General features: G+C 40.3%; 2 protein-coding genes and 1 long non-coding RNA gene across 4 annotated transcripts; 2 read left to right on the top strand and 1 right to left on the bottom strand.

Annotated features, from left to right (window-relative positions):
• Positions 1-138: 138 nt before the first annotated feature.
• LOC135331916 (85/88 kDa calcium-independent phospholipase A2-like) lies at positions 139-3,557 on the top strand. The gene is made up of 9 exons (XM_064527205.1): positions 139-162; positions 311-428; positions 484-627; positions 1,248-1,352; positions 1,452-1,735; positions 1,840-2,244; positions 2,405-2,490; positions 2,616-2,881; positions 2,998-3,557. The coding sequence occupies exons 4-9, from the start codon at positions 1,335-1,337 to the stop codon at positions 3,226-3,228; spliced, it is 1,290 nt and encodes a 429-aa protein (XP_064383275.1). The 5' UTR covers positions 139-162; positions 311-428; positions 484-627; positions 1,248-1,334; the 3' UTR covers positions 3,229-3,557.
• On the bottom strand, positions 3,313-26,696 carry LOC135331864 (uncharacterized). 2 transcript variants are annotated; one of them, XM_064527133.1, is made up of 4 exons: positions 26,538-26,696; positions 7,085-13,832; positions 4,311-4,586; positions 3,313-4,135 (listed from the first exon to the last, which is right to left on the bottom strand). In XM_064527133.1, exons 2-4 carry the CDS (start codon positions 13,812-13,814, stop codon positions 3,852-3,854), a joined length of 7,290 nt encoding a protein of 2,429 aa, XP_064383203.1. In that variant the 5' UTR covers positions 13,815-13,832; positions 26,538-26,696; the 3' UTR covers positions 3,313-3,851. The 2 variants fall into 2 exon arrangements, with proteins under 2 accessions (XP_064383203.1, XP_064383204.1); XM_064527134.1 differs by having other exon boundaries at positions 7,085-13,846; positions 26,538-26,685.
• LOC135331969 (uncharacterized) lies at positions 23,441-24,233 on the top strand. Its single transcript, XR_010393085.1, has 3 exons — positions 23,441-23,621; positions 23,981-24,030; positions 24,080-24,233. It is a non-coding gene; the product is annotated as an uncharacterized LOC135331969 (long non-coding RNA).
• Positions 26,697-26,854: the final 158 nt, after the last annotated feature.

Genomic DNA, 26,854 nt, shown 5'->3' with positions numbered 1-26,854 from the left:
ACCGTATCATTTTTCATTATTGTATATAGGCACCTGTTGACCACCAGAATCTAATGAGTGCTGAGTGGGGAAAGCTGTCGTGTTCCATTCTAGTGCAAGACTGGGACAGTGGACAGTGCTTTGGAAGAGCTCGCTAAACTGAGGAGGGAAATCGATGAGACAGTGAGTCAGTATTGAACCATCTCCCTGTGCTGTGGGAGGGGGTTAAGACAGGCGAGTAGGCCCGGGCCCCTAAGTTTGCTTTGTCCCCTACCCATGCCTAGGAATATCCTTGTTTTTTGTACCTTATACACAAACTTCTTTCTTCCAGTTACCTAAATGCTATTCAGACGTGTTGTCCTCATATCTTCCGTTACCTGACAGCTTCGGTCATCACCAGCAAGAAGAGACAGACCCTGCTCAAAGACCTCATTAGAATCATCAAACATGTAAGCCATGTACACTCTCTCTTTCTTTCGTGCACTTAACGTTCCTTCTGTACAGGAATCTTACGCTTATCGAGATCCTATCACTGAGTTTGTGGAATACCTCAAAAATGCTAGTTGCATGCAAAGGAGCCTTCATTGAGAATGCTCGTCTCTCTATCTTTGAGACCTTCTGTAGGATCCATCACTGTATCAGCATAAGGTAGCATCGTAGTGTTTACTTGATCGTGCATGATGTTCAATGTTGCCTCTTGCCTTTAATTGGCCGGGGGAACCACCAAAAAGGTGGAAACAAGAAATCAGACGAGAGCATAACTCCAATCCGTTACAACGTCAATCACACGTACTGGTAGTTTTCCATGTTTTCCCGGCCAATAATTATACAACGTATTTATTATACATCATGATGATTTGTGATGAATTGATGTTCCTAATACATGCAGTGTTGAGCACAGGTACACACAGTCCACCCATGCGTAGTAACATGCACGGACCGTACTGGTGACCTGCATGGAATGATGTGGTGGATGGAAGCTGGTAGATGGATCTGGAACACAAGTCTATGTAATGTATTGTACATGTTCATGACGTTGTAACGGATTGGAGGTTATGCTCTCGTCTAGCAGATTTCTTGTTTCCACGCTTTTTGGTGGTTCCCCTGGCCAATTCTAGCAATTTTTCACATTGCAAATGTTTTTCTAGTCGGATATGAAGTGATCCACTGTTCCTGAGAGTGATTTACTCTATCATCATTCCTACTCTTAATCATTGTCTATATTAACAATGATCCACAGTCTTTACATATAATTATATTACCTACAGAATGAAGATGAACTTATTATCAAGACGCTTGTTGTGTTTGGTGCCCACTGTAATGCCAGGAATGACTTCAAGCAGACACCTCTTGGCATGGCCATTGAAAATAGAGTAAGCCCAATGTGCTTGTACATACATTTTGTATATACACACGTCACACGTGTAAACACACACCTTCAACTCACACCCTTCCATACATGCACACCACAGAAAGACAATGTTGTTCCCTTACTGGTATCAGTCGGGTGTAAGCAAGGCTGTGTGGTAGAGAGTCCCTCATCCAGCTCCCTGTACTATGGCATCAGCCCTGAGGAAGAGGTGGACATCCCATGCAATGACTCCAACCCTGTGGATGATGGGCTCAAGAGAGCAAAGCATGTCCTCTCAGATCAGATTGAAAACCACATGAGAAGTCGTTTGATTGGCTCTACTTCAATCAGGCCTGACGAAGCCTACGTGTATCTTCTACAGCAGCAAGAACTTCAAATGTTCAAGTAAGGAATCAATTATGTTTACAAACTGAATGACTGTTATGTGAGCGTTGAACGTATGCCTTATATTTATACTTACACTTATACTGTATGACAACTTGGTGCAGAACTGACAATGGAGAGAGGTGTGCCACTCCGTTTGATCACGATGTAACCCCTCCTCCAATGGAGTTTGCATCTCAGGGAGGAGCCAGAATTGTGAGCCTAGACGGTGGAGGAATGAGAGGACTTATTCAACTGGAGATCCTTTTTGAGATAGAAAAGATGACCGGGAAACGAATTGTCGAGCTTTTTGATTGGATCATTGGCAACAGCATTGGTGGAATAATGGCTTTGGGTTTAGTCTATGCAGACATGACTATCCCTCAACTGAGGAGAATGTATTTCCGTCTCAAGGACAAGGTGTTTTCAAGCAAGAAGGGGTTCGGTGGCTACAACACTAAGGTTTTAGAGGAGCTCTTACAGGAAGTGTTGGGGACTGAACAGAGAATGTGTGACCGCAGGCACCCAAAGTAAGTCACTCCACTATTCCAAACATAATTATGCTCCTTGGTCACTCACTAGTCCACAACATAATTTTTTTATGCTCCTTGTTCTTTGAGTGTATTGTACTACTGTTTTGTTGTGCATTGATTGGTTTTGCGTTGTCACTGTATTTGTTCTTCTTTGCAGAGTGTTGATCACAGCTGTGGACAAGTCCAACACACCCATGAACATCCATTACTTCAACAACTGCTTTGATGATCAGTTTAGCACACGTAGGTTCCATAATAAGTATTGAAGCATGATAATAGTGAAAAACGTTCAGCCGCAAGTAATCATACATAAATTATGTGTATTCTTATAGATACCACTCAATACGTACATTTTTCATTGATAACAGAGCCAGTCTGGAAGGTAGCTCGGTATTCAAGTGCTGCTCCCCTCTACTTCAGTGAGCTGGACAACTACGTTGATGGTGGTGTAATGGCCAATAACCCTTGTGACGGAGGACTTGCCAAGATTCAGTCATTTTACCAGGCAAAGAACCAACGGATGCCCATATCCTGCATGGTGTCCATGGGATCAGGACTTTTCCCTCCCAGCAGACTAGAAAAGATCAGCATCTTTGTGGGAGTCCAGAATCTATTCAGAATGCTTAGCGATGCTGTAAGTGACAGCTGTTCATTGTGCTCATATGACTTTAAAAAAACTATCCCGTAAGGGTATGAATGCATTTCTACCTTTGTTAATAATTATCTATGAATAATTGTATTTTTATGCAGCTCGGGCAATCTGAGGCAATTGCTGATCGATGCAAGACCAGCTGTGAGGCTCAGGGCATTCCCTTTTATCGATTCAGTCCTCCTCTGGACGAAAAAATTGAGCCAACAGAAACCGACTCTCGTAAACTTGTTGACATTATGATACTCTCAAGAATGTACATGCACGGCATGGAAGATTACAAATCAGACAGGTTATTACCCTTTTTGCTGCAAATAACTGGTACCGCATAGACTTCACTCACATTTGCAATCGACATTATTTTGTGTGTATTTTTTTGTTTTACATGACGTTGTATTAACGCACTCAGGTTATGATTTTGTTTTAATTTTGTGTTATATAATTCATCACGTATGTACCCTCCTCCCCTCTCATGATTTTAATCCATTTTTGATCTGTATAATACACTCACAATTACTGGCACAACAACTTAATATTACTGAAAGTGATCAATTCAACAGGTAAGGTACATGAGGGGGGCTCCTATATATAGCTAAATAACATTTTCTGATTAGCGTTCTAATATCTACATGAAGAGTCACGGCAAGGGGGGGGGGGGGGGCTAATCCAATGGCCAGCTCAAAGTCACTAGCTACAAGCATAAAACAAAATCATAAACTGACGTGATAAACTACATGAGAATGTGCAATAAAATTAAAAAAGTGTGATATGAACATAATGTGTGTCAACTGCTGTGAAAATAAATATTCAATTGTAAAGGCTGTGGTATGACTATTGTAAATTAGTGCATGTTGTGGGTTTGTTATGACGTGTGGGCTCAGTGCACTAATTAACATAATGCATGTTGCTGAAAATGTCTATTTGTTGCAGTAGTGCATGGTGTGATGATGATAGATCAAATATGAAATACTGAAAGTGTACATAGTCTTTCTTGCAGCTGCCCATAAGTTGCCGTGTCGCTAGCTGCCCACTTCTGCAGCATGACGAGTGCTTGTCTGGTGGGTTCTGCTCCTCTTGACTCTTTCTTGATGCTCACAATATCTTCAGAGGTGAGGGAGAGGAGAGAAGCAAGACACTGCCATCGAGAGCCAATGATGGCAGCAAACGATTGGAGGAAGTCCATGTCTGGGTGACTGATGGACTTGCTTTCATCAAGGATTATTCTTTGCAGCGGGACTTCTGCAACAAATAAAAGGTGAAGTATGTAGTACATGTAAATAAAACGTACAGGCATACAGTCATTTTTATGGTTATCTTTCTGCTTTAAGACTATTTGAATATCCCAAAGCCTTGCTAATTAACATGAAAAAAACAAAGGAGTCTATTGTGCATTACGACGGATTGGTAAACTTACGATGCTCCATAGATACCCTCTCTGCTGCTTGATTCAACAAAATTGATTGACTCCTGAGTGAGTCAACAAGGCCTGGCCATGTAGGCCTATTTTCACCTGTCATCCAAATTTGGATCATCTCAGCCTTTTTGTTCTTGATCTTTATAGTCTCAGAGTCAATGTCTTCAAGATCTTTGAGAGGAATGCCGAGATTTATCCCCAGAAGCTTCCAATTAGTTCCAGAAATTTCTCTTATAGCACTGTCTACATCACTGGTATCCATTGGAAATAAGAGATCTACACGGGGAAAAGAACCAAACATATATATATATAGTTATGACCGCAAGCTAATCATGCAGTGTATTGTGCATGTAATTTTGATATAATTATGCATTGTAACAGCCAGCTGACAACTTCGACATAATCCAGTGCTATACATCAAGTTTTCCTCAGGTAGAAAAACTCGTTCAACAAGCTTGTACACAATGTATCTCACTACAATACCACCCGTCATTTTTATTTCAACCGTATAGTAAGGCTTTGGAATGTGCTGCCGATGCATGCATGCATTTTTAACCTACAGACCTATCTACTTTGTCTATCTAACTCATAACTTTACAGAACACTTTTGCAAGTCACTTGGTCCTCAAGTTCCCTGTACTTTCCACTATACCCAGGGGCGTTTCTAGAGATTGAAGCAGGAGGGTGCTCAAAAGTACAGAAAAAAATGGAGCCGCGCGCTATGCGCGCGCGATTTTACGCCCCCGCATTTATTGCAGCGTATCTTTCATACATCCAGCTCCTCCCCCATGCAGCCTTGCAGCAAAAAAGTACAGCACACTGCCTAAGAAAAGAGCGGCTCCTACTATTCTCCTCTAGAGCTTCTCTCTTCCATTCTAGTTCTGTTACTATGTTACTAGACAAAGCATCTAGCTACAATAATTTTTCTGTGTATCTTCTTGTAAATGACAATACAATGTATAATGTTGTAGTTTGTAGCCCAGAGTAATCTATAGTACCGGTACTATAGCTCATAGTTCCCTGCTAAATACACTCCTGCTAATACACTCAAATGGGATCTAATACATGCATAGCGTGATAATAAGACATAATTATGAGTCAGTCATCTTGTAGGATCTCCGTGCACTATTCTCCTGGGGTACATCCTAGCAAACTGGTCAATCACAATGGGGATGTCCAGTCATTCTAGTGTTAGTCATTGCTTCTCAGTATCTCTCAGTGGAGCAAGAGGTGACTGGGATAGTGCAGAGGATCTATTATGCTAGCATTACATAACAACATTGGAATGGCAATGCTGATTGCACATGCTCAATTGGGCGTGGTCATGACTTGTAATCATTGTGTCAATGAGATAGAGCTGCACAGTTAGCTAGCTAGCTACTGAGTGATACGATTAGTTTCATGGTTGTCTGGGAGGACAGGGGGGTGCTCAAGCCCCCAAAGCCCCCCATTGTACACGCCACTGATACCTTAATTAGCCTCGTTCTCAGCCTCGTTGTCTCTAAAATAACACTAGGTCGTCTTTTTCAACTTCGTTCTATTATAAGGCCTGGGACCGAGTCTAACTATACCTGTGCCCTTGTAACAGATGTATCGCAAACTGCATACGAGCTTACTAGAACTAGCTATAGTGGTTTAATAACAATGTCTCTGTTATGGGGTGCTTCTTGGTATAACTTTAGGGTTAAATTAGGGTTAGGGTTCTGTTATGTGTTTGTCCCATTACAATTGTATTTATACTCAGCAGCATTATATTAGTGATGCCTGTCTGTCAGTCACAACTTGCCAAGCCACCCCCTTCTTTCTTTTTATATCATAACCTCACACAGTGACTGTAAAGCGTAAAGCTTAAATAACGATAAGCTGTGCTGTGCTAATGCCTCTCGCCGTGTTTTACTTTCGCTCAAAAACTATTTGAGTCTTATAGAAGAGGTAATTATAGCTGCTTTGTATGTTAAGTTATTATTGTATATAACGTAATGTTGAGGTTTTTTTGCAATTGATCTTCAGGATAGAAGCAACTGCCATGTAGATGATCTACAATGTAGAAGTTTAAGTATTTTGCATTTCCTGTCAATGAATAAACAAATAGGGTTTAGCATTGTAGTGCTTCGTGGCTTACGAGTACCTTCATGAAAAGAAGAAGATATTTTATTTTGTCTGCAATTCTGTCTCAGGATCTCACACATGTGGGATTGAATGTGCATGCGCAGAAAAAGGGGTGTATCCGCAATGGGTTAAAGTTCGCAATGACACTCTACAGCTTTGCAGCTCTTTTCTGACTCTTGTACATGTACAGTGTAGGACCAGGCCGTTCGTTGTTTGAAAGAACGCCTGGTCAAGTTCCCATGTAGAACTTGTTTAGCTGAGTCAGCGAGTGGTTAGGCTTGAGTAGTTGTGAACATGATTGCGGTAACCGCAAACACAACAATACTATAGCTAGCTGCATGTTACTGTAAGCATCATAATTAGATTCACGGGCAAGTATAGTTGTTGCGGGCAATTATTGGTCCAAGAAATTCCTGGACCAATTACACGAGTTCTACATTGGAACTTGACCAGGTGTTCTTTCAGACAATGAACGGCCTGGTCTCGAGGCTTTGTACAGTGTAGCTAACAATAGCGCTTTAGTGCAAGGCTAACTCATAAGTTAAATAGAAACTTTGTGCGAACAGATGATGCTACAAAAGATTCTACCTCCTCTGGACACACACCCATATCCCTCGTGCGGCTACGCCTCGAGGTATAATACTACATACAATTGATAAACTTACTCCAGTAGGACATTGTCCATCGTGTTAGATTAGTAAACTCCACAGGGGAGGAGAAATGGTGTCCGTCAGTACTGACTGCTTTTTTGTAGCTTTCAGCAAGTGCTGCCTCAACATCACTTAGTGTATACAGCGGCACGTCTTTAGCATTTATGAAAGACGTGTCCCTGAGCTTGGCTGGATCAAGTAGATACACGGCAGGTGAAATACTATGACAAAATTCGACTTTAGCTTCGATTATTTTCTGAATAACTTTCTGCAAAGTATTTGCACACTCAGCTCGACAGTCATTGTTGCTTCTAGTGACTACCACTAGTCCCTTATTGCCTGTATCTTTGGGCATGTCAACAAAAACCTCCACTCCGTTTTCCATTAGCCAGTGAAGGCCAGTTGTCCAGACATGGCAACGACGATTAAAGGTGTGTACCTCGAATAAACTCGATTCCACATCACTAATATCAGCTGTTGTGGCAATACTGCTCAAGGAAGTTAATGAGGAGCAGATACTACCTGAAAGACTGCTCATTAGGCTACGATTAGTTGGAAGTCTTTGCTTTAGAGCAAAGCTCAAAGATAGTCGAATAATCAGAACATGCAGAAAGCGTGAGGGAAAGTAGTCAAAATTATTGTTAGCACATTTTGCATACCATCCAAGAGCACATTGTCTGTCAGTGTTGGTTGGCCAGGAGATTTCTTCTAAATTCAGTTTACAAAGAGCTGGGAAAAAAAGAAGTGACTTCCGTGAAGGTCTCTCATCCGAGTGCACTTGTGTTAAAGTGTGATCGTCATCAACATAAATATCATCGATTTCTTGACAATATTGGAGTTGAATCAGGCATTCCTTCTTAATGTAATTCGGTAGTAATTTCTCTAGCAGCGATTCAGGAATGATACCAACACTTAGTTTTAGTTGATCTACATCACTTGTCAGTTCGGTCTTAGTAGTAGAAAATAGTTTGCTATGCACTTCAGATGTGAGTGTTGATACATTCAAGACAACCCAATAGTCCTCAAGTGATACACAATTTCTCGTGATGAGCAGTATCAGACCAAACTCGTGTAGTTCTTGCAGAAGGCTGACAATTTTATGGGATTCGTTAGATAGTGGAAATTTAACTTGCTCAATATGTGAAACAATTTTTTGAAGAGTGCATGCCGGGACAAGTGCAAAGTCTTTCAACAGTAAGCCGAGAAGAACAGTGCTTTCAAGGCTAAGTCCAACTGGAGGCACTGATGATGATGTATTTTTCACTACTTCTTTGATGCTGTCTACAATGCTCCCTGTTTTACGACAGTCTAGAGCAATGCTTTCTTTGATATGTAGCATGTTAACAGTACTAGTAGAAATGAATCGACCGGAAACTTCATTAAGTGAAGAAAGTTTCTCAGAAGCAGTATGCTTGTTAATCATGTCTGCATGGCTTCCTATTGGCAAAACTAATGCTGGTGTACTTGATTGACGAGTATTGTAGGTTAAAAATGAAAGCCAATAACCATATCTGGTGATTAGAATGTCTTTGTTTTGAGCTAAATCACACACAATCAGAAAGATGTTTACACCTTTTGTGGTATCCAAATTCTCGAAGATAGCAGCATGTGAAGAGTAGTATTCAGGGTCACCTGCAAAATCAAAGAAGATCATCCGCCCAAACTGATCACTATCAAGTGTGCTAGAAACAATGCCGGCTGTGTGAGGTGCAACTACCGTTGTACGTCCAAACACTTTACTTAGAATCCCTTTTCTTTTCAATGTTTCGATAAGAGTCGTTTTTCCTGCCGCTGGGTGCCCCATTAACAATAACCTTCCGAGATGCTTGTGTCCACTATACTGTTTTCTAACCAGCGTTTCATGTTCTTGGTAGGTGAGCTGGATATGAGAACTTTGCTCCTTCATGTATCGTTTAAACAGTGCATAAATACTTTCGGCGGCATTAGACTTAGCAACCTCCATAGCAGTAAGTCCACATTTATTTCTCACAAAAACTGGGGCATTGAATGTAAACAAGAGTAGCTCCACGCAACTGCTATGTCCACCAATAGTTGCGAGGTGAAGAGGTGTGTTCCCATTAAAGTCAACAGAGAAAATAGACATTTTGTAAACAGTCAATAACATCTTAACAAGCAGTAAGTTGCCGAAAAAGCAAGCAATGTGCAGTACTGTTTGACCATTTTTGTTGCAATCATCCAACTTACAACACAGATCATTAATGAGTGCATCAACAACCTTTGAATGTCCATTTTTAGCAGCTAAGTGCAATGGTGAGGTACCATTATGATTTTTTGCATCGACAGAGAGTCCAAATTTGGAGACTAGTAATATTACATGTCGGTCATGTCCAGACTGAGCTGCCATGTGTAAAGCAGTATTACCATTGTCATCTTCAGCTAAAGGATTAAGTTTGAACTCAGAAATCAGCTCAATCAGCAAAACTGGTTCCGATTGAGCACAAACAAAATGCAGAAGTGTCTCGTTCTTAAGGGTTTTGACATTTGGATCACATTTAAGCTCTCTTAATAGGAATCTCACTAATTCAACATGTCTGTTCTGAGCTGCTAGAAACAAAGGAGTGACCATTGCCTTGTTGCGACTATCCATCTCAACATTAAGCTCAGTTTTCAAATACTGCATTATACACATATGTCCATTTTGAGCAGCCATGTGCACTATAGTATCGCCATAATCATCTACAGTTGTTGGGTTGAGTTTATAACTTTCAATCAGTGTTTTTATTAGATCAGTATGTCCACCTTGACAAGCATAATGTAGAATTCCTCTGCCCTGGGAACCTTTAATAAGAGGATCACATTTGAATTCCTCAATCATCATGCATACCAAATCTTTGTGACCACATAGAGCAGCTAAACACAATGGAGTAGAGGTTTCATTGTTGCAATCGTTAACATTCAATTTACGTTTGGTAATTAAATGTTTAAAAATTTTAATTTGATTCTGGAAAGCAGCTAAATGAAGAGCTGTATTTCCATCATCATCTTTTGCATGACGGTTTAGCTCATATTCTATGATAAGATCATCTATCAGTTCAACAGGTCCGGCACATGCATAATGGAGGAGAGTCATCCCTTTTAAGCCTTTAACAAATTTGTTGGACCTATATTGTTGTATCAACAGTTTTACAGTGCTTCGATGTCCCTTTTCGGCTGCAAGACACAGCGGAGTAGCATTTTCTTTGTTACGAATATCAACTTTTACTAAGTATTTGCTAATAAAATGTTCTATTACTTTATTCTGCCCCATGAAAGCAGCTAAATGCAGACTTGTGTTGCCAAGGTCATCTTGAATTGTAGATTTGAGTTTACATTCAGCTACACAGTAATCAATCAAGCCTATGTTACCACTCTGACAGGCATAGTGCAGAATAGTCATGCCTGTGTTATCCGTGATGCTAGAGTCACACTTCAACTCTTTAACAAATAATTGCACAGTATGTTGATGTCCTTTCAGTGCTGCTAGATGAAGAGGTGTAGAGCCATTGTTATTAAGACAATCAATGTCTATTGCTTTTTGAGCGAAGTGCTGCACTACTTCAAATTGCCCATAGCTGGCGGCAACATGTAGAAGTGTATCACCATTATCATCCCTTATCATCAAGTCAAGGTTGTAGTCAGTTATCAGTGCGTTAATTAGTTCGATGTGGCCACCTTCAGTTGCATAGTGAAGAAGAGTTCTGCCCTGAAAACCTTTGACAAAAGGGTCAGAGGCACATTCTTTTATGAGTATATCCATTACATTTTTGTGCCCATACAGCACTGCCTCACCCAAAGGAGTACGCTGCTGACTGTTGAGGCAATCAACTTTAACATTTACATTGTACTTTGTGATTAGATGTTTGACTGTTGCAACTTGCCCGTGCCTAGCAGCAATGTGCAGAGGAGTATTTTGATAATCAGTTTCTGTCATTGGATCGAGTCCATACTTAGCTATTATTTCGTCCACGAACTCGTTATCACCATTTTTACAGGCATAATGAAGAATTGTTTGGCCCACGTACCCTTTAGCAAAGGGATTGCTGTTAAACTCTTCTATTAGAACATGTAAGATATGATTATGTCCTTTCAATGCTGCCAGATGAAGTGGTGTAGAGCCATTCTTATTGAGACAATCAATGTCTATTGTTTCTGTTTGAGCTAAGTGCTGCAATGCTTTACACTGGCCATAGATGGCAGCAACATGTAGAAGTGTATGGCCTTCATCATCTCTAACCATCAAGTCAAGGTTGTAGTCAGCTATCAGCGTGTCGATTAGTTCAATGTGGCCACCTTGAGTGGCATAGTGAAGAAGAGTTCTGCCTTCAAAGCCTTTGACATGAGGATCAAAGGTTAAAAGTAAATCCATTACATTTTTGTATCCATAAAGCACTGCCTCATCCAAAGGAGTACGCTGACGATTGTTGACGCAATCAACTTTAACATCGTACTTTGTGATTAGATGTTTGACTGTTGCAGCTTGCCCGTGCCTAGCAGCAATGTGCAGGGGAGTATTTCGATGATCAGTTTCTATCATTGGATTGAGTTCATACTTAGCTATTATTTCGTCCACTAACTCAATATCACCATTTTTACAGGCATAATGAAGAATTGTTAGGCCCACGTACCCTTTAGCAAAGGGATTACTGTTAAGCTCTTCTATTAGAACACGCAAGATATGATTATGTCCTTTCAATGCTGCCAGATGAAGTGGTGTAGAGCCATCGTTACTGAGACAATCAATGTCTATTGTTTTTTTCTGAGCTAAGTGTTGTAATGCTTCAAACTGGCCATAGATGGCAGAAACATGTAAAAGTGTATGGCCGTTATCATTTCTAACCATCAAATCAAGGTTGTAGTCTGTTACCAGAGTATCAATTAGTTCAATATGGCCACTTTCAGTGGCATAGTGAAGAAGAGTTCTGCCTTCAAAGCCTTTGACATGAGGATCAGAGGTAAATTCTTTTAAAAGTAAATTCATTACATTTTTGTGTCCATATAGCACTGCCTGATCCAAAGGAGTACGCTGTTGGCTGTTACGGCAATCAACTTTAACATGATGCTTTGAGATTAAATGTTTGACTGTTGCAACTTGCCCGTGCCTAGCAGCAATGTGCAGAGGAGTATTTCGATCATCAGTTTCTATCATTGGATTGAGTTCATACTTAGCTATTATTTCGTCCACTAACTCATTATCACCATTTTTACAGGCATAATGAAGAATTGTTCGGCCCACATACCCTTTAGCAAAGGGGTTGCTATTAAACTCTTCTATTAGAACACGTAAGATATGATTATGTCCTTTCAATGCTGCCAGATGAAGTGGTGTAGAACCATTCTTATTGAGACAATCAATGTCTATTTTTTCTGTTCGAGCTAAGTGCTGCAATGCTTCAAACTGGCCATAGCTGGCGGCAAAATGTAAAAGTGTATGGCCGTTATCATCTCTAACCCTCAAATCAAGGTTGTAGTCAGTTATCAACACGTCGATTAGTTCAATGTGGCCACCTTGAGTGGCATAGTGAAGAAGAGTTGTGCCTTTAGAGCCTTTGACATGAGGGTTGCAGTTATAGTCACTTATAAGTTTATGAACTAAATCTTTGTGGCCATGTAGAGTAGCAAGACTCAATGCACTCTCATTTCTATCAGTAACAGCATTAACATTTGCTTGCAGTATGCTAATAAGATGTACCACTACTTTTGTTCGTCCTTGACAAGCAGCTGTATGTAGAGATGTAAAGCCTGCCTCATCTTTGGTTGCTATGTCTAGCTTATACTTTCTTACAAGCTCATTAACAAGTGGTATTTCTCCAGAGGCACATGCATGGTGAAGAAGAGTAGATCCGTGATGACTGGTTGCAAAAGGATCACAATTATGCTTTTCAATCAGTGCTCGTACAAGTTCCGTATGACCATTTAAAGCAGCTACACTAAGGGGCGAGTCATAGAACTTGTTAAGAACACAAGGGTTTAGCCCATAATTTGCAATCAGTGAAGAAACTATATCAACACTACCTCCCAAAGCTGCATAATGGAGAATTGACTGATTGTTGTCGTTAGTAGTTGTATGCGGATCAATGTCATGCTCACCAATAAGCTTTTGCACCATTTGAACATGTCCTCCAAAGCAAGCCCCATGGAGAATGGTTAAACCTATAAATCCCTTGATATTAATGTCACAGCCATATTCATGAACAAAGATGTCTATAACATTTGTAAGACCAAGTGTAGCTGCTAAGAAAGGCGGATAGAAATTGCTATAATTATTTTCAGTATTCGTAAGCACATCACTAAACGCTGTGAGTAACACTGTTCCAGTTTGCTCCTTAGCTTGAGTATCATGATAGTATTTTAATAAAATCTGTTCTATTATTGCTGTGTCTTGTTTTAGTGTGCACACTGCACACGAGGATAATCCTCTTAATTTCTTGCTATGTCTCTGTCCATATATGGCAGTAAGCACAAGAAAGAACAATATCTGAATGTTACCGCTTCTAGCAGCAACTTCAAGTGAATTGCAACCATTGGCATCGAGGATCTCAATATCTGCACCATACTCATTAACCAGGACATCAACAATACGAAGGTGCCCATTGGCACAAGCAAGATGAAGAGGTGTCTGTCCACTAGAATGTATGGTGTCTACTTTAAGTTGTCTTGAGTTTAGCAGACGTTTGACACCCTCTATGTCTCCACTACTTGCAGCTGAGTGCAAGTGTGTATCCTTTGGCTGACTGTCCTCAGCCATCCAGATACTGATGACTAGCTGTGATATAATTTCTGAATAATTTCGGAACATTATAATATTATTACAAGCATATTAAACCTATAGAGGTTCATCTATATAATTTACAGCCATCATATAATTATACACATGAAACTATAGATCTATAATTTATACTAGCAAAATTCAGCTTTGTCAATGAATGCATGCACTTGTCCTACGGCTACACCAATTTTGAGCGCTGCAATAATTATAGTGTAGCTAAAAGAGGTTTGACGATAATCCGAAATGTCGGCCGGTTACCTCAATTGTCAGACAGTCATTTTTCTGCTACCAGAGCGATATACATTGGCGTCTGTATAGCACCTACATAGAGCCTAGCCCTTCTACTTTCTTTAGAATATTTAGCTGTAGAGAATCTCCCCCTACTTTGTTTAATACCACTTGTGGAAAAACTAGGAGGATATTCACTACCAGGGTTTATTTCAATTTGCTCAAGCGGGTGAAAAGGGTGGTTTCCAAATATTAAGGGGATGATTTAGCACTGGACGTTTGCATCCAAGCGCCAACAGCCGTAGCGAAGCAGAGGTATTGGTATAGCTAGGGGTCCCCTTCTAGTTGGGTTACTTAGCACAATATAGTGTTTTCTTGAAATTTGAGGACTAAAATTAATGGTCAAAAGTGTTGACTCAGAAGGTATTTTATGCGGGTGAGGATAAAAGTACACTCTTACCATTTCATTCCTCAAGTACATGGGGAACAAAGAGTGTAGGAGTACACTATTTGGTTCCTATATTATGATATGGGGAACAAAGAGTGTAGGGCCGCTGTTTATTTCCCATGAACAAATAGTGTAGGGGTACGCTATTTGGTCCCCATGTACATGGGAAACAATCTTGAACAAAAATTTGAAGTTTTAAATTAACACCAATAAACTGATAATTTATCCTACACCATAAACTACTGGTAACACCAATGCAGGTGCACCAATTAATACCCTGAATAATTGAGACATCTGTCTATAAAAATAATAGGCAGCACTATATACAGTTGTTCACAAAGTTGCATGTACAAAGTTGCATGTACTAGCTGTGGAGAAAGAGTTACTGTAGCAATGGAGGAAGAGTGTGATCACTGCTCATCTCACTGGACTTCTCTCAAAGCACTTTAAGAAAGTAAACTTTAAGCCGCCACGTGGCAGCTCAGCGTCATAAAGGCAGTGCTCGGAGCCAAGAAAAGTCTTGTGGTTCAGCCTACAGGGAGTGGGAAAAGTTTGTGCTACCAGTTTCCATGTGCTGCCTCTGACGATAGTCATTGTCCCAACAATCAGCCTCATCCTCTCCAAATAAACGGCACGGACTGTGGAATCTACGCCATAGCAAACGCTCAGGAGTTCTGCGCGGCGAGGGTTCCAGCAAGCTGCTCTTGGGTTGGACACAAAATGAGGGCCCATCTATTGAAATGTCTGGTCCACTGCACCCAGAGGAAGTACGACATGGGTTGACCTTTTGCTAATGAGTTACTCCCGTATTGCATTCCTGCAGCATGACAGGATGTCATGCCCACATTTATCTAAACGAGGTGCGGCCTCACGTTATTAAGTTTCCTCAAGTTTCACGGAGGAATTATGTGAGTATACGGAGAAAGAACAGAATATATACGGAAGCACAACACCAAAACTTGCTCTTCTAGCTAGCTAAAAGACTATAAAACGATCATAGTACTCCACAGTAGTTACGCTAGCTATAATAATTATAGATATTATCCTGTGACATAAGAAAATAAATAGCGCATAGTCATAGCTCCTCTGCACTGCACCTGCAGGAAACCTTACACAAAGGGGAATAAGATGGCTGCATGCTCAGTGTGTGGTTTTTGGTTTCACCAAGCATGCCATAAAATCCCAGGCGCAGTTTTCAGAAACAAAGATCGAGTCACGTGGACATGCTCCGGCTTCATGCCACACTATACTTCACCCTATAGAATTATAGCTAGTACTTTTCACCGCTAAAAAATGTATGCACAAAGAAAGACTGAGTCACGTGGACATGCTTTCATGCCACTATCTATATAAACTACTGTGGCTAGTATCAGGAGTTTATACACTCCTGCTAGTATAATTATGCCTCGGTGCACATGCGCAAGCGAGGTATACGGTAGTGTGTTTGTGTGTCTGTGTGTGTGTCTGTATGTGTAGACTGTTTCAGCTGCTCAAGGATCAATGAAGTGCAAGTAAGAGTTTCTATAGGCTTCTAGTCATGTTTTCTTGGCTTGGTATTTGTGGATTTGCAAAATAAAGCTTCGTTCTCGAGTTATGCCTAGTTTTGCTTACTTGGAATGCCATTGCAGCCTTTTCAGAAGAGTCCGTAGCAAAACTTGTTCACCGAGTGTTGCTACTCTACTTAGTAGTTAGCTCTGCACTAGAACGCTAGCTATTGATAGCTGCAAGAGTGAGAAGAGAGCTGCAAGGCTCTGCTGACTTGCAGCCATTAGACTTGAACTTTTGGCGTCGATCGTTATTAACAACAATCATCGTCGATCATTACCCACTCTTTGAGTTTCCCTGGATTCTGCATGCAGCAAAATTCATCATGATAATAATTTATGTGTGTATAAAAGCTAGCTATAGTAGCTTTATGTTATGTAACTTTGGCACCTCCACCGAGGCATCAGCACCCGCGGTGCTTTCATTATAGCAAGTACTTTTCACCGCTATAAAACTCATGGGAACAAACAGCGGCCCTACACTATTTGTTCCCCATATATATGGGAGACAAAGAGCAGCCATACACTCTTTGTTCCCCATATCATATAGGAACCAAATAGCGTACCCCTACACTACTTGTTCCCCATATATATGGGAGACAAAGAGCGGCCCTACACTCTTTGTTCCCCATATCATATAGGAACCAAATAGTGTACCCTTACACTCTTTGCTCCCCAAGTACTTATAGAAATTGTACCATCCCATTTTATGCATAGTCAGCACTATTAATTTTTACTATTGGGTCATTCCATATCAATTCAACGAAATTTAAAACGTGACGTCTTCAAAATTCCACGAAACTTGATACATGTGTGAGGAATGGTATGATAACATCTCAGAAAAAATGTTGGGTTTGTAAACAATATGGCTTCTGAGATTGAGTTAATTAAAAAAAGCAAAAATTCTCCACTTTTAGAAACTGGCTACTGTTATAACTTTCTAACCATTAACATTCAAGACTAAAAATGTATATTATCTTGTTGCCTAAGAAATTCCGCATCATTTGGTATGTTGTACGGCTTCACTTGATAAATTTTAGGTATTGCATCTAATTAGTATCCTTCGAACTCTGTCTTCTCAAAAAGCACTGTTTTTTCCCTGTAATTTTTTGTGTATCATGTTCCTCATACCATTCTCTTGAAGTGTGACAAGTTTGGTTCTGGGATTTCAATGGGATCATGAGATATGTTGTGGGATGTAGTGTGATTTGGGCAATATTTGTGGTTTCAGAGAATAAACAGTCCTTATATTTGTTGTGTAATGTACCTAAAACATGTGTGCTAACTTCCTGAACTTATGTTATCACAAGGAAGAATTCGAACTTTCGGTCGAGTGACATTTTCAGCCAAGGAAATGTAAAACGACTGATAGCTAAAACAAGTTTACAGCGACCATACGAGCAGCAAAATAATACTGACACCACGCCAGCTATTTGATTGAGCGGCGACAAACATATCAGCCATTTGAGTACTGCACTACAGAGGACTATGAGAGAGAGCAACATCATCTTGAACAATAATTTCTTACAATTCCCCAGACACATGCAAACTACACACATTATAAAATTATTTGAACCATCTCTATAGCTACTGATACAGTATAGTACTGCAGATGGACACTGAGTAATCTCAGTAGAAACTGAAATGCCACCAGAGAATATTTCGTGGTTGGTTTGCACAAAAAAATGGGTAGTTAGCTAGGGTGTTTTCCAAGTAAAACCACACAATTCACTAGTTTGTATACAATTTCTTTACCCTCACGCGCCATGAATGCAGCTTATTCAAGTATCCCAGCCTCAGAAATAGATATTTTTATACGTTGCCTATATGATTTTATTTTTTAAACGATTGATTATCAAATCAGAACAGATCGAATTTATCCAAAAAGGAGATTAAAGCTGCATCAGAAATACTGACCAAACATTTGGGCTAGGCTTGTTAATGTTTTTAAATGTTAATGCTAATGTTTTATACTGCTCAATTTTTATGAAATCACCATTGCTACAACTAAAACGTACAATTGTTAGCTTAACCTTTAAACGTAGATAATGTCGCTCATCAACTTAAAATCTACGATATATTGCTAATTGCAATATTGCCACAACAAAGGGCCTCACACACAGCTTACTTACTAAGGAAAAGTGCACAGTAACAATTGGGAATGCAGAAATGCTTTGCAAAATTTTTTTAAGGACTCTAAAAACCACAAATATTGCCCAAATCACACTACATCCCACAAAATATCTCATGATCCCATTGGAATCCCAGAATCAAACTTGTCACACTTCAAGAGAATGGTATAAGGAACATGATACTCAAAAAAAGTACAGGAAAAACAGCGTTTTTTGAGAAATCAGAGTTCAAAGAACACTAATTAGATGCAATACCCAAACATTATCGAGTGAAGCCATACAACATGCCAAATGATGCGGAATTTCTTAGGCAACAAGATGATATACATTCTTAGTCTTGAATGTTATTGGTTAGAAAGTTACAGTTTAACTAACAGCAGCCAGTTTCTAAAAGTGGAGAAATTCTGCATTTTTTAATTAACTCAATCTCAGAAGCCATATTGTTTACAAACCCAACATTTTTTCTGAGATGTTATCATACTATTCCTCACACATGTACCAAGTTTCGTGCAATTCTGAAGACGTCACATTTTAAATTTCGTTGAATTGATATGGAATGACCCTATTCAGTTTTTTCGTGTTTATCTCTGGGCATATATGGGTGGAGCTGAATTAGCATGTGGAACCAGCTGAAACAAAGGCAGCATAGAATACTATTTATGATGGCAGAGAGGACACAGAGGGAGAAGAAGCACCACTCCTCCGACTTAAGATTGAAGCTGAGAGCTGTGGCAGCAGCCAAAAAGAGCATAATAACTGCTGATGAGCAAGAGTTTGAAGTAGACAAAACAATAAAGGCCCGTTTCGAATAAGCGCCCATCTCGTTTAAACGCCCACTCTACAGACGCTGCTAGGAAATAAACGCCCGGGCGTTTAATCAAGTAAATACGGTATATATATTATGATGACTATGCATGCTATTCACTTTCTATTCACTTTCTATTATTAGCGATATCAGATCTGTTTTTCTTACTGATGTCAGTTCAACCCAAAAATTCTACAACTCTTACCCTACTAAAATGTTTCAAGAAGTAAGCATATCGCATAAATTTTCAACTTGGGTATTGCAACATTTAACGCTAACAGCTCAATGCAGCACTGACGAACACCATCAATGAACATTTTTGCCTATTTTTTGTGTGAATAGTATTTGACTGAAGATCATCAAGAAAGGATGTCACGCTCATGTCTTGCTCTGTAATGAATGATTTGATTTTTTCCTCCAGCTCATGAACATTTTACCACAACTACATGGTCATACGTCTAACTTTGCCTGTTTTTTTTACAATTTGTATGATGAAATTGCTGTCAATTATTTTGCCCATGCGCACAGTGCTCGTGTTTACTTCCGGACATCGGACAACTTCCGGTTATTTTAATCACGTGTCCGCCCAAAATGCACATGGTCGGCTAAAATGTCAGGAGAAGTTAGTCAGTCTAGTTCTAGCAGTGAGCCTCCACAAAAGAAACGTTGTGTAGCTATTAGGACTGTGCAAAACTGGATTTCTAGCTGTGATAGAGAGCTTAACACAGCTCTGTGGCTTAAGTACGAGAAGTACGATCGTGACCACGTAGCATCCATTAATTGTTCTATCTGTACTACTTTCGATGAAAAGATAAGAGGCTCAAGAAACTACAACGATGCCTTCATCGTAGGCTCTACTAACCTACATACATCCAGCTTCAGGGATCATGCTAAGACTGATATGCATCAACGAGCGATGATTCTTTTCAGGAAGAGCCAAGGCTGACTGAGTACTCTCCAATCGCAAAGGCACTTTACAATACTACCCTGGATGCTGGTGCCACACAAATACTGAAGAAGTTCGAAATTGCTTACCTGATCTGATTGACAATGACTCACTAGTTTATATTTATTTTTTACACAATTATGATGAAACATCAATATTCAAAATGACAACAATGACAAAAATGATAAATACTTGACTTGAGGGGGGGGGGGGGGGGGGCTCATGCCTTTGTCCTTTCAATTTTTGGGATGTCTGGTCAAATTTAGATATGTAAGGACATTGTGTCAGAGCAAAATGATTTTCTTATTGGGAGCACTGGCGCTGCGCATATACAAGGTATACCAGGCTGCCTTTCTCTTCGCGGCCTGGACTTGAGGCTAATCTTAGCCTTGTCATTGGTAGGGGTAATGGTATGCACACCACAAAACAGTTCTTTAAACAAAGCTTCCCTTTTTTTGTTTCGTATTAGCCCAGACTTTTCTTCTCCAATCTGCCAACCATTACTCAAAAGGAGCCATGAATAATAAGTCACGAATTGCCCTAATAGCTTCATAAAAATTAATCCAAGTAGTGCCAGCGCATTTTCGTCTTTGACTTAATTCATACACTGGTCCCTTCCTAATAGTAATCTTCACAGTTGGTGGACTTAGTACGTGCTTCATAAAATTGATCAATAGTTAAGCCAATACTTCTACAGTGTTCACCAGCATACTCAGCAACTGTAGCCATTGTTCTGTAACAGTGCAAGTGAATAGAAGTATAGATAGAAAATAGAAGTATAGTTATTTAAATCCGCACCTTTCCGTTAGACGGTTTTACTCTCTGCCCTAGATAATTTAACCGAGTGTTATCTCCCCCAACACGCTTTAAAACGACCATTAACTCAACTTTAATTGGTAGCTAGTACAAAAATAACACCAGATTCGTAATCAGCACTACAAAATATCCCTATCTACTTCACATCATTGACAGGGCTTTAGTATACATAACCAAGCATGCAGTGTATAGGGGGGATAGCCAGAGGAGGTTGGTCACAATTAAACAGAGGAATGTGCGTGCATGGAGAAAAAAGAAAAGATATACAGTACGGAAACCTACAAAGAAAAGCATGAAAAGTAGCTATCCTAGCTAAAGCCAGAAGGCTGCAAACGATTGTAGCACTCTATACTAGTAGCAAATGATGCTAACAATACCCAGAAAGTGAGTAGCATAGTCGCACTCGAAGCAATGAGCCAGAAACTAAGTTAGCCACAAACTTTCAAGTTGTTGCTGCACTTTCCTTGGTTCTTTGACTCCTGTCTTGATGTATATAGCAGGTATAGCAATGTGATAGGTTTACACTACTACGATTCTTAAACTAACAGGAGATGTAATACAAGAGAGATAAATTGCAAGGAATGAGACAAAAGTGCTGACTCAGCGGGTTGAAGGCGAATTCGAGGCCAAACACTGTTTGCATAGCATGTCTCGCCGCGGTTTAAATTGTAACCTCCTCTGGGGGCTAGCTATACACCACATGGACAGTTAGGAGAACGCTGAATCTCTATTATAGATACCGTACCCTCGCGAAAATACGCCCACCCTTTTCTGCAAGAAGTCTAGGCTTATTAGGGGACTGGGCGTTTAATCGCGAACGGCGAGTTTTCATTCGAATATACGCCCACCCGCGGCCTCAAATCGAGGTTTACACTTTGCTATGCCAATTCTTATTGTATTTTCATTTAGTATGAACATTTTATTGACAACAACAATGTTATAAACTAATGCATGAGTATGATTAAAGCATGACAAGAGAATGAACATGAAGAAGTGGATTCTGACTCTATTCGTTGCTTGTTGATGTTATAGATGTAGCAGAAACTTCTCGAAGGATGGTAGGTCATACTCTTACAGAGCAGCTATCAGGTACTTTGTTTCAGAAAACCAAGGCAAGGTAACCTGCAAAATTAGCCTGTGTGATAACTTTCTTGGACTTTGTGTTTTCCTTTCTCAGCATATAGGACTACTTGTTCCCTGCATATACATCTTCAGGGGCAAACAGATCCATACAGAGAAAGTTATAATGTCTGATCTTGGTCCAGCATTGCAAGGATTATAGTCTTACTAGCTACTACCTAAAACTTCCTTTCTTCACTAAAATTAATAGTGAACATGTGGCATTCAGCTACTGCGCATGCTCAACTTCTTATTCTGGGTGGGCTTATAATCAAGTGAAAATACCCTCGTGCAAGAACTTCGAAGCAAAAGAGGGGATGGGCGTTTATTCAAGATGGGTTTATTTTCGCGAGGGTACGGTACTGGTACAGTGCAAAGGGTCTGTCATGAAAGATTTGGTCCGCCTGAATTTTGTCTGGGGAGACCAAAGATTTCGAAATATTTGGTCCCACCCAGACAAATTATTTCAGTCAGTATCGTGAAATATTCAGTCCTCCACTGAAATATATGGTCCTCACTGTAAAAAGAGTTACTTGAACAGTTTAAGAAGAGGAAATGCATGGCAAAACAGAATAGAAGTTAGTAAAAAGTATAGATGTATACACTAAGAGCAAGCTAATCACCTTCAAGATTCGCTGTAAATAAATAGCAAAAAAACGCACACCATAGCGCAAGTATTGGGTGCACTCTTCCCCCTTCTCCCCCTCGAACATCTCTGGCGTCCTGAAAGTACAGACCGGTTAGGACATACAAAGACAGTACGCGGCCACATTTAGCACTTGTCTTCCTCATTTTATACTGCATGGGAATGGTAGATCTAGCCATTCGCATGCCTTTGGCTTTGTTACAGAGTTCCTTTCAGTAAAATCTTTCTGCTAGTCAGAGCCATGTCCGGCGTTGTATAAATGACAATATTCTAGACGTTGTGACAGCTCTGAAGTGCTTTCCTTGACCTTGTCAGTGCAACTATTTGGGGTGAGCGAAGCGAGTCCCTACCTAGTCTTCAACGTTGCAATTCTGTCCATATGTATGTATGTATGTCATGGATCAGCACGATAATTTGGTTTTGAGAATCATGATCCTTTACCAACTTTTACGTGAATTGCTGCGCATGGGCACAATATAGCTAGCTAGCTACGTGGGGCTCAGATCAACAACAAGACACAGAGACTCTTGAGGCGATAGGCACACCTGCAGTGGGTCACGGCAGCTCAGATGGGGACCTTCTCAGCCTGAGTCACATAGGCACGCCTGCAGGAGGCTTACTTGCTACAAACATGTGTTTCATCAAGGATAGGTTACAGCATGGTCTTGATAATAAACCTGGATATATATGTGATAGTACTTAGGAAAAGGGCCCTTAACGCGGGCATTTTCGAATCAGTTTTTATTGTTGAATCGGATAGCGCGTCCTTTAAGCTTCAAAATGATACCAAGATCGACCTCCTAGCTACTTTCTTTCCGGAGATATGTTCGAGGGAACGCTACGAAGGTATTGCAACGCCCTCTGAGTAAATTACGCTCAAACGTCATGCATGAATAATTGAAGTTCAATTATTGCCTTCCGGGCACTTCCGTATACTCATAAAGCTTAGTAATAGATGTTCTGGAGAAGACAAGTTAGTTAGATGAAGGCTAGGCGTTCTAGGACTCTCTAGCTAGCTAGTATAGCTATGTAGCTGGATTGCTTGGCACCTAGGAAGGATCTTCGAAGAAATAAAGAGACAAAGACTCCCGTCGCTCGAATGGTAAGCTCTCATGTCTTGTTATAAGCTTGTACTTATTATCTGTGTAATGTATCAGTCTTATAAAAGATCCTCACTTGTATGGAGCCTACAGAAGTTGTCTCTGTCCTTCATACAACTTAAAGGAAGCCTAAGTGATCTATTATAGGTAGTGTTTCACTTAGTATTCGTCCGTATCTATCTAAGGCTTGATCCAACTTATTAGTAGCCTTATAAGAAGCTTTCCTCCTTTAATTTAGTACTGGTATCACTGCCATTGTGCTTAGTAGTAACAGGCCTGATGGGATGGGTGATCACATCATGGAGGGCCCAGGAAACTGCGTGGAATTGTCGTATAACATTTATATTGATGGTTCCCCTAGGTGGTGGTAAGTGTCGGAGGCCTGAGAAACGCTAGTCTATTGGCTAGAATGTAAGTGACATTGATATTGTGTCTATCTTAACTTACTACTTATCTGTAGGTTGTTATGGAGTGTTTATGAGGACAAGTGGCACGGGATACGTACATCTAAAGAAACAAGAGTGGATCTATGCCAAGCTAGCTAGCTAGATAGCTGCTCTTTCTAATCTATTTCTGTTGCTAAATTATGTTTGTTAAGAAGTGGAGCTATAATATACCTGGCTCCTCTTGATGATTGTAAGTACTGGGCTGATGAAATAGTCTTGTACAAGTTGTCATCTTTTCTCACGTAGCCGGTAAATTTCATTGTAAAAAATGAACGTTCGGTGAGTTTCTTCAACGTCCGCGTTTGACCTGTTTAAAGCTTCGTAGAGACCCAAATTTTTACAGGTAGGTAGAGGAAGGGTTGAAGTTAGCACCTGTGAAAAAAAAATTTTTTGCCCATGTTTTTCATTTCTACTAAATTGGCCTATAGCTTAATTTAATTATTGCCGCGTTAAGGGCCCTTTTCCTAAGTACTATCACATATCTAGATCAATAGGACAACACAGTGACCACAGACACTACGGCAGGTCAAATCCTGTGCATCAGACTACTCGGTTATTTGTTGTTTTAGACCACCCCAAGTGACACTCTGGTTTCTGGTCCTGAAGTTTTTCTAATTGCATGCGGGCGAGCGGCTTTCTCATTATGTCATTATCAATTTCACCTTATGAACTCATTATTTTTCAAATGAAACACTATTTTGTACCACATGGACCATTCTGCGCATGCGTAGGAGATAGAAATCCAATAATGAGATAAAATCCAAGAATAAAATCTGATGCGGGCGGTGGACCAGAAACCAGAGTATCACTTGGAGTGGCCTTATAGCTGTGCGCTCAGTTCTTTTGGCATAATGAGTTGGAATCATAGATCTATAACCCAGATACACAATTCGCGCACGCTCGTCCCCCACAATGTTGTACATTCTCCTAGTATAAATAGGTCTGCTGTACAACGAGTTAATACTGAGCTAGGCTATCTGTTTTAGGTTTTACATTGACAGATAGGCTTAATCTGCATGAAGATGTCCATAATAACTTTGAACAGACCGCTGCAATCGCTATCTGTCAATGGACTGGGGGACCAAATATTACAGGCGATAGCTGAAATATTCGGTCCCCCCCGGACCAAGTATTATGGCTTTCTTGAAATATTTGGTCCGGGAAGACCGAACATTTCAGAGGACCAAATATTTCGTCAAAGGTCCCATGCTAACCACAATTTACTACAATAGTACATTGTGGTTTCATACTTGTTCATGTGTTGCTGTATAAGCAAATACATTGTTTTCATTGTACATAGATGTACGGGGAAATTTTATTAATTGCAAATGTTGAGGGGGTGATTTATAGGTGCAAGTACCATTTACTTACTCCGACCAGAGATAAAAGTAAGGAAAGGGATTGGCAACGGTCGAAAAAATGTGACTATCCGTGATGCGCTATGTCATCGACTTTTTTCATCTTTTGTAGCCTCCATTGGTTATACCGTATAGCGCGAAATTTTCGAGGGGCTTAATTTTCGTGGATTTCGTGGGTTAGCAATCCTACACGAAAATTAAGTCCACGAAAATCGTTCTTTACCTGCTATAACGTGCAAGATTTAAAGGCGTGGCTTCCGGAAAGCAGTCATTCCGCGAACATTGTGCAACGAAAATACTTTTAGAGGCCAATCCACGAAATATAAGTGCCTCGAAAATTTCGCGCTATACGGTAAATGTAAAGAGATTTAACCAAGGAAATGTATGCAGGCCAGTTCGTCAACATAGACACAAATAAGCAGGATCTGTAGGCAAAACATCATTTGGCTACGGCAGTGCTTCTTAAAAGGGGGCACAGACCAATAATAACTAGTTTTCAAGCTCTAGAGCACCACAGTCAATTCTTCCACGCTTGGACTTCACTTTAAATAAAGCACAGGACACGTGTAGCCTTACTATACGCAATTCTAAAGTCTCATGAGACTAATAACTAACTAAAAGTAATATTACTTCGTTTCGCGGGCGTTGTGCCAGGAAATAATGCACATCAAGGATGGTTGAGAGGAAATCAATATGAAATCAATGTGAAATGATCACGTGAGTTACTCCCGTTGCCAATCCCTCTATTACTCTATCTCTGCTCCAACCAGAGTGACGTAACATTTTAAGTGGGTGGAAAATCACCCACTGAAATACCCTGACTACGGCTAAGAGAGTTGAAGGACTAGGCCTAGCTATACAGACGCCAGTATATATCGCTCTGGTAGCAGAAAAGTGACTCGGTCAGAGCTTTTCATGAGGTACTTGAAACGGCCGACATTCCAGATTATCGTCAAACTACTTACAGTAGCTGTAAGCTTAGCAGCTGGGTACGCGAAAATTTGGTGCAGCTGTATAACAGAAGGCTTTCATTGTGATGTACAAAATATGCATGGCATAGTTTTGTGAGCTGTCCGATTTTTAGTATAGAATATTGATACTCTACTCAACTCACTCAGACTCTGTCTTTGTTGATGACTTCACTTGAGCAGAGACACTGGCCGGACACTTGGAAAGATCAGAGACATTGGACACCAGTCAGGGGCGTAGCCAGACTTTTGAGATAGGGGTTTCTTTAGAAAAATCACCTGCCCTGTAGCGCCGCGAAATTTTCGGCCACGCCCACTTCCGGTGCCACACCCTCTTGATAGGGGCACACCTACTGCTCATTGACTTTTTTTACATGTGTTTGTGAGAAGCTAGCTAGCTAGCTAGCTATAGACATACTAAAAGGCAGGTGTTAATTAATTGTGTATTGCTAGTCTAGCTGAG

The sequence above is a fragment of the Halichondria panicea genome, chromosome 2, assembly GCF_963675165.1.
Source record: "Halichondria panicea chromosome 2, odHalPani1.1, whole genome shotgun sequence".
Lineage (NCBI taxonomy): Eukaryota > Metazoa > Porifera > Demospongiae > Suberitida > Halichondriidae > Halichondria > Halichondria panicea.
Note: the sequence above shows the minus strand (reverse complement) of the source record. Positions and strands in the feature narration are given on the sequence as shown.

What these genes read in the sequence shown, in the direction of transcription:
- LOC135331864 (XM_064527133.1), bottom strand. Translation starts at nt 13,814, where the DNA reads ATGGCTGAGGACAGTCAGCCAAAGGATACACACTTGCACTCAGCTGCA. An exon ending in ATGGACAATGTCCTACTGGA is followed by an intron (nt 4,587 to 7,084) that starts GTAAGTTTATCA and finishes TTCCCCGTGTAG; the next exon opens with ATCTCTTATTTCCAATGGAT. An exon ending in GAGGGTATCTATGGAGCATC is followed by an intron (nt 4,136 to 4,310) that starts GTAAGTTTACCA and finishes TATTTGTTGCAG; the next exon opens with AAGTCCCGCTGCAAAGAATA.
- LOC135331916 (XM_064527205.1), top strand. An exon ending in CAAGAACTTCAAATGTTCAA is followed by an intron (nt 1,736 to 1,839) that starts GTAAGGAATCAA and finishes AACTTGGTGCAG; the next exon opens with AACTGACAATGGAGAGAGGT. An exon ending in TGATGATCAGTTTAGCACAC is followed by an intron (nt 2,491 to 2,615) that starts GTAGGTTCCATA and finishes CATTGATAACAG; the next exon opens with AGCCAGTCTGGAAGGTAGCT.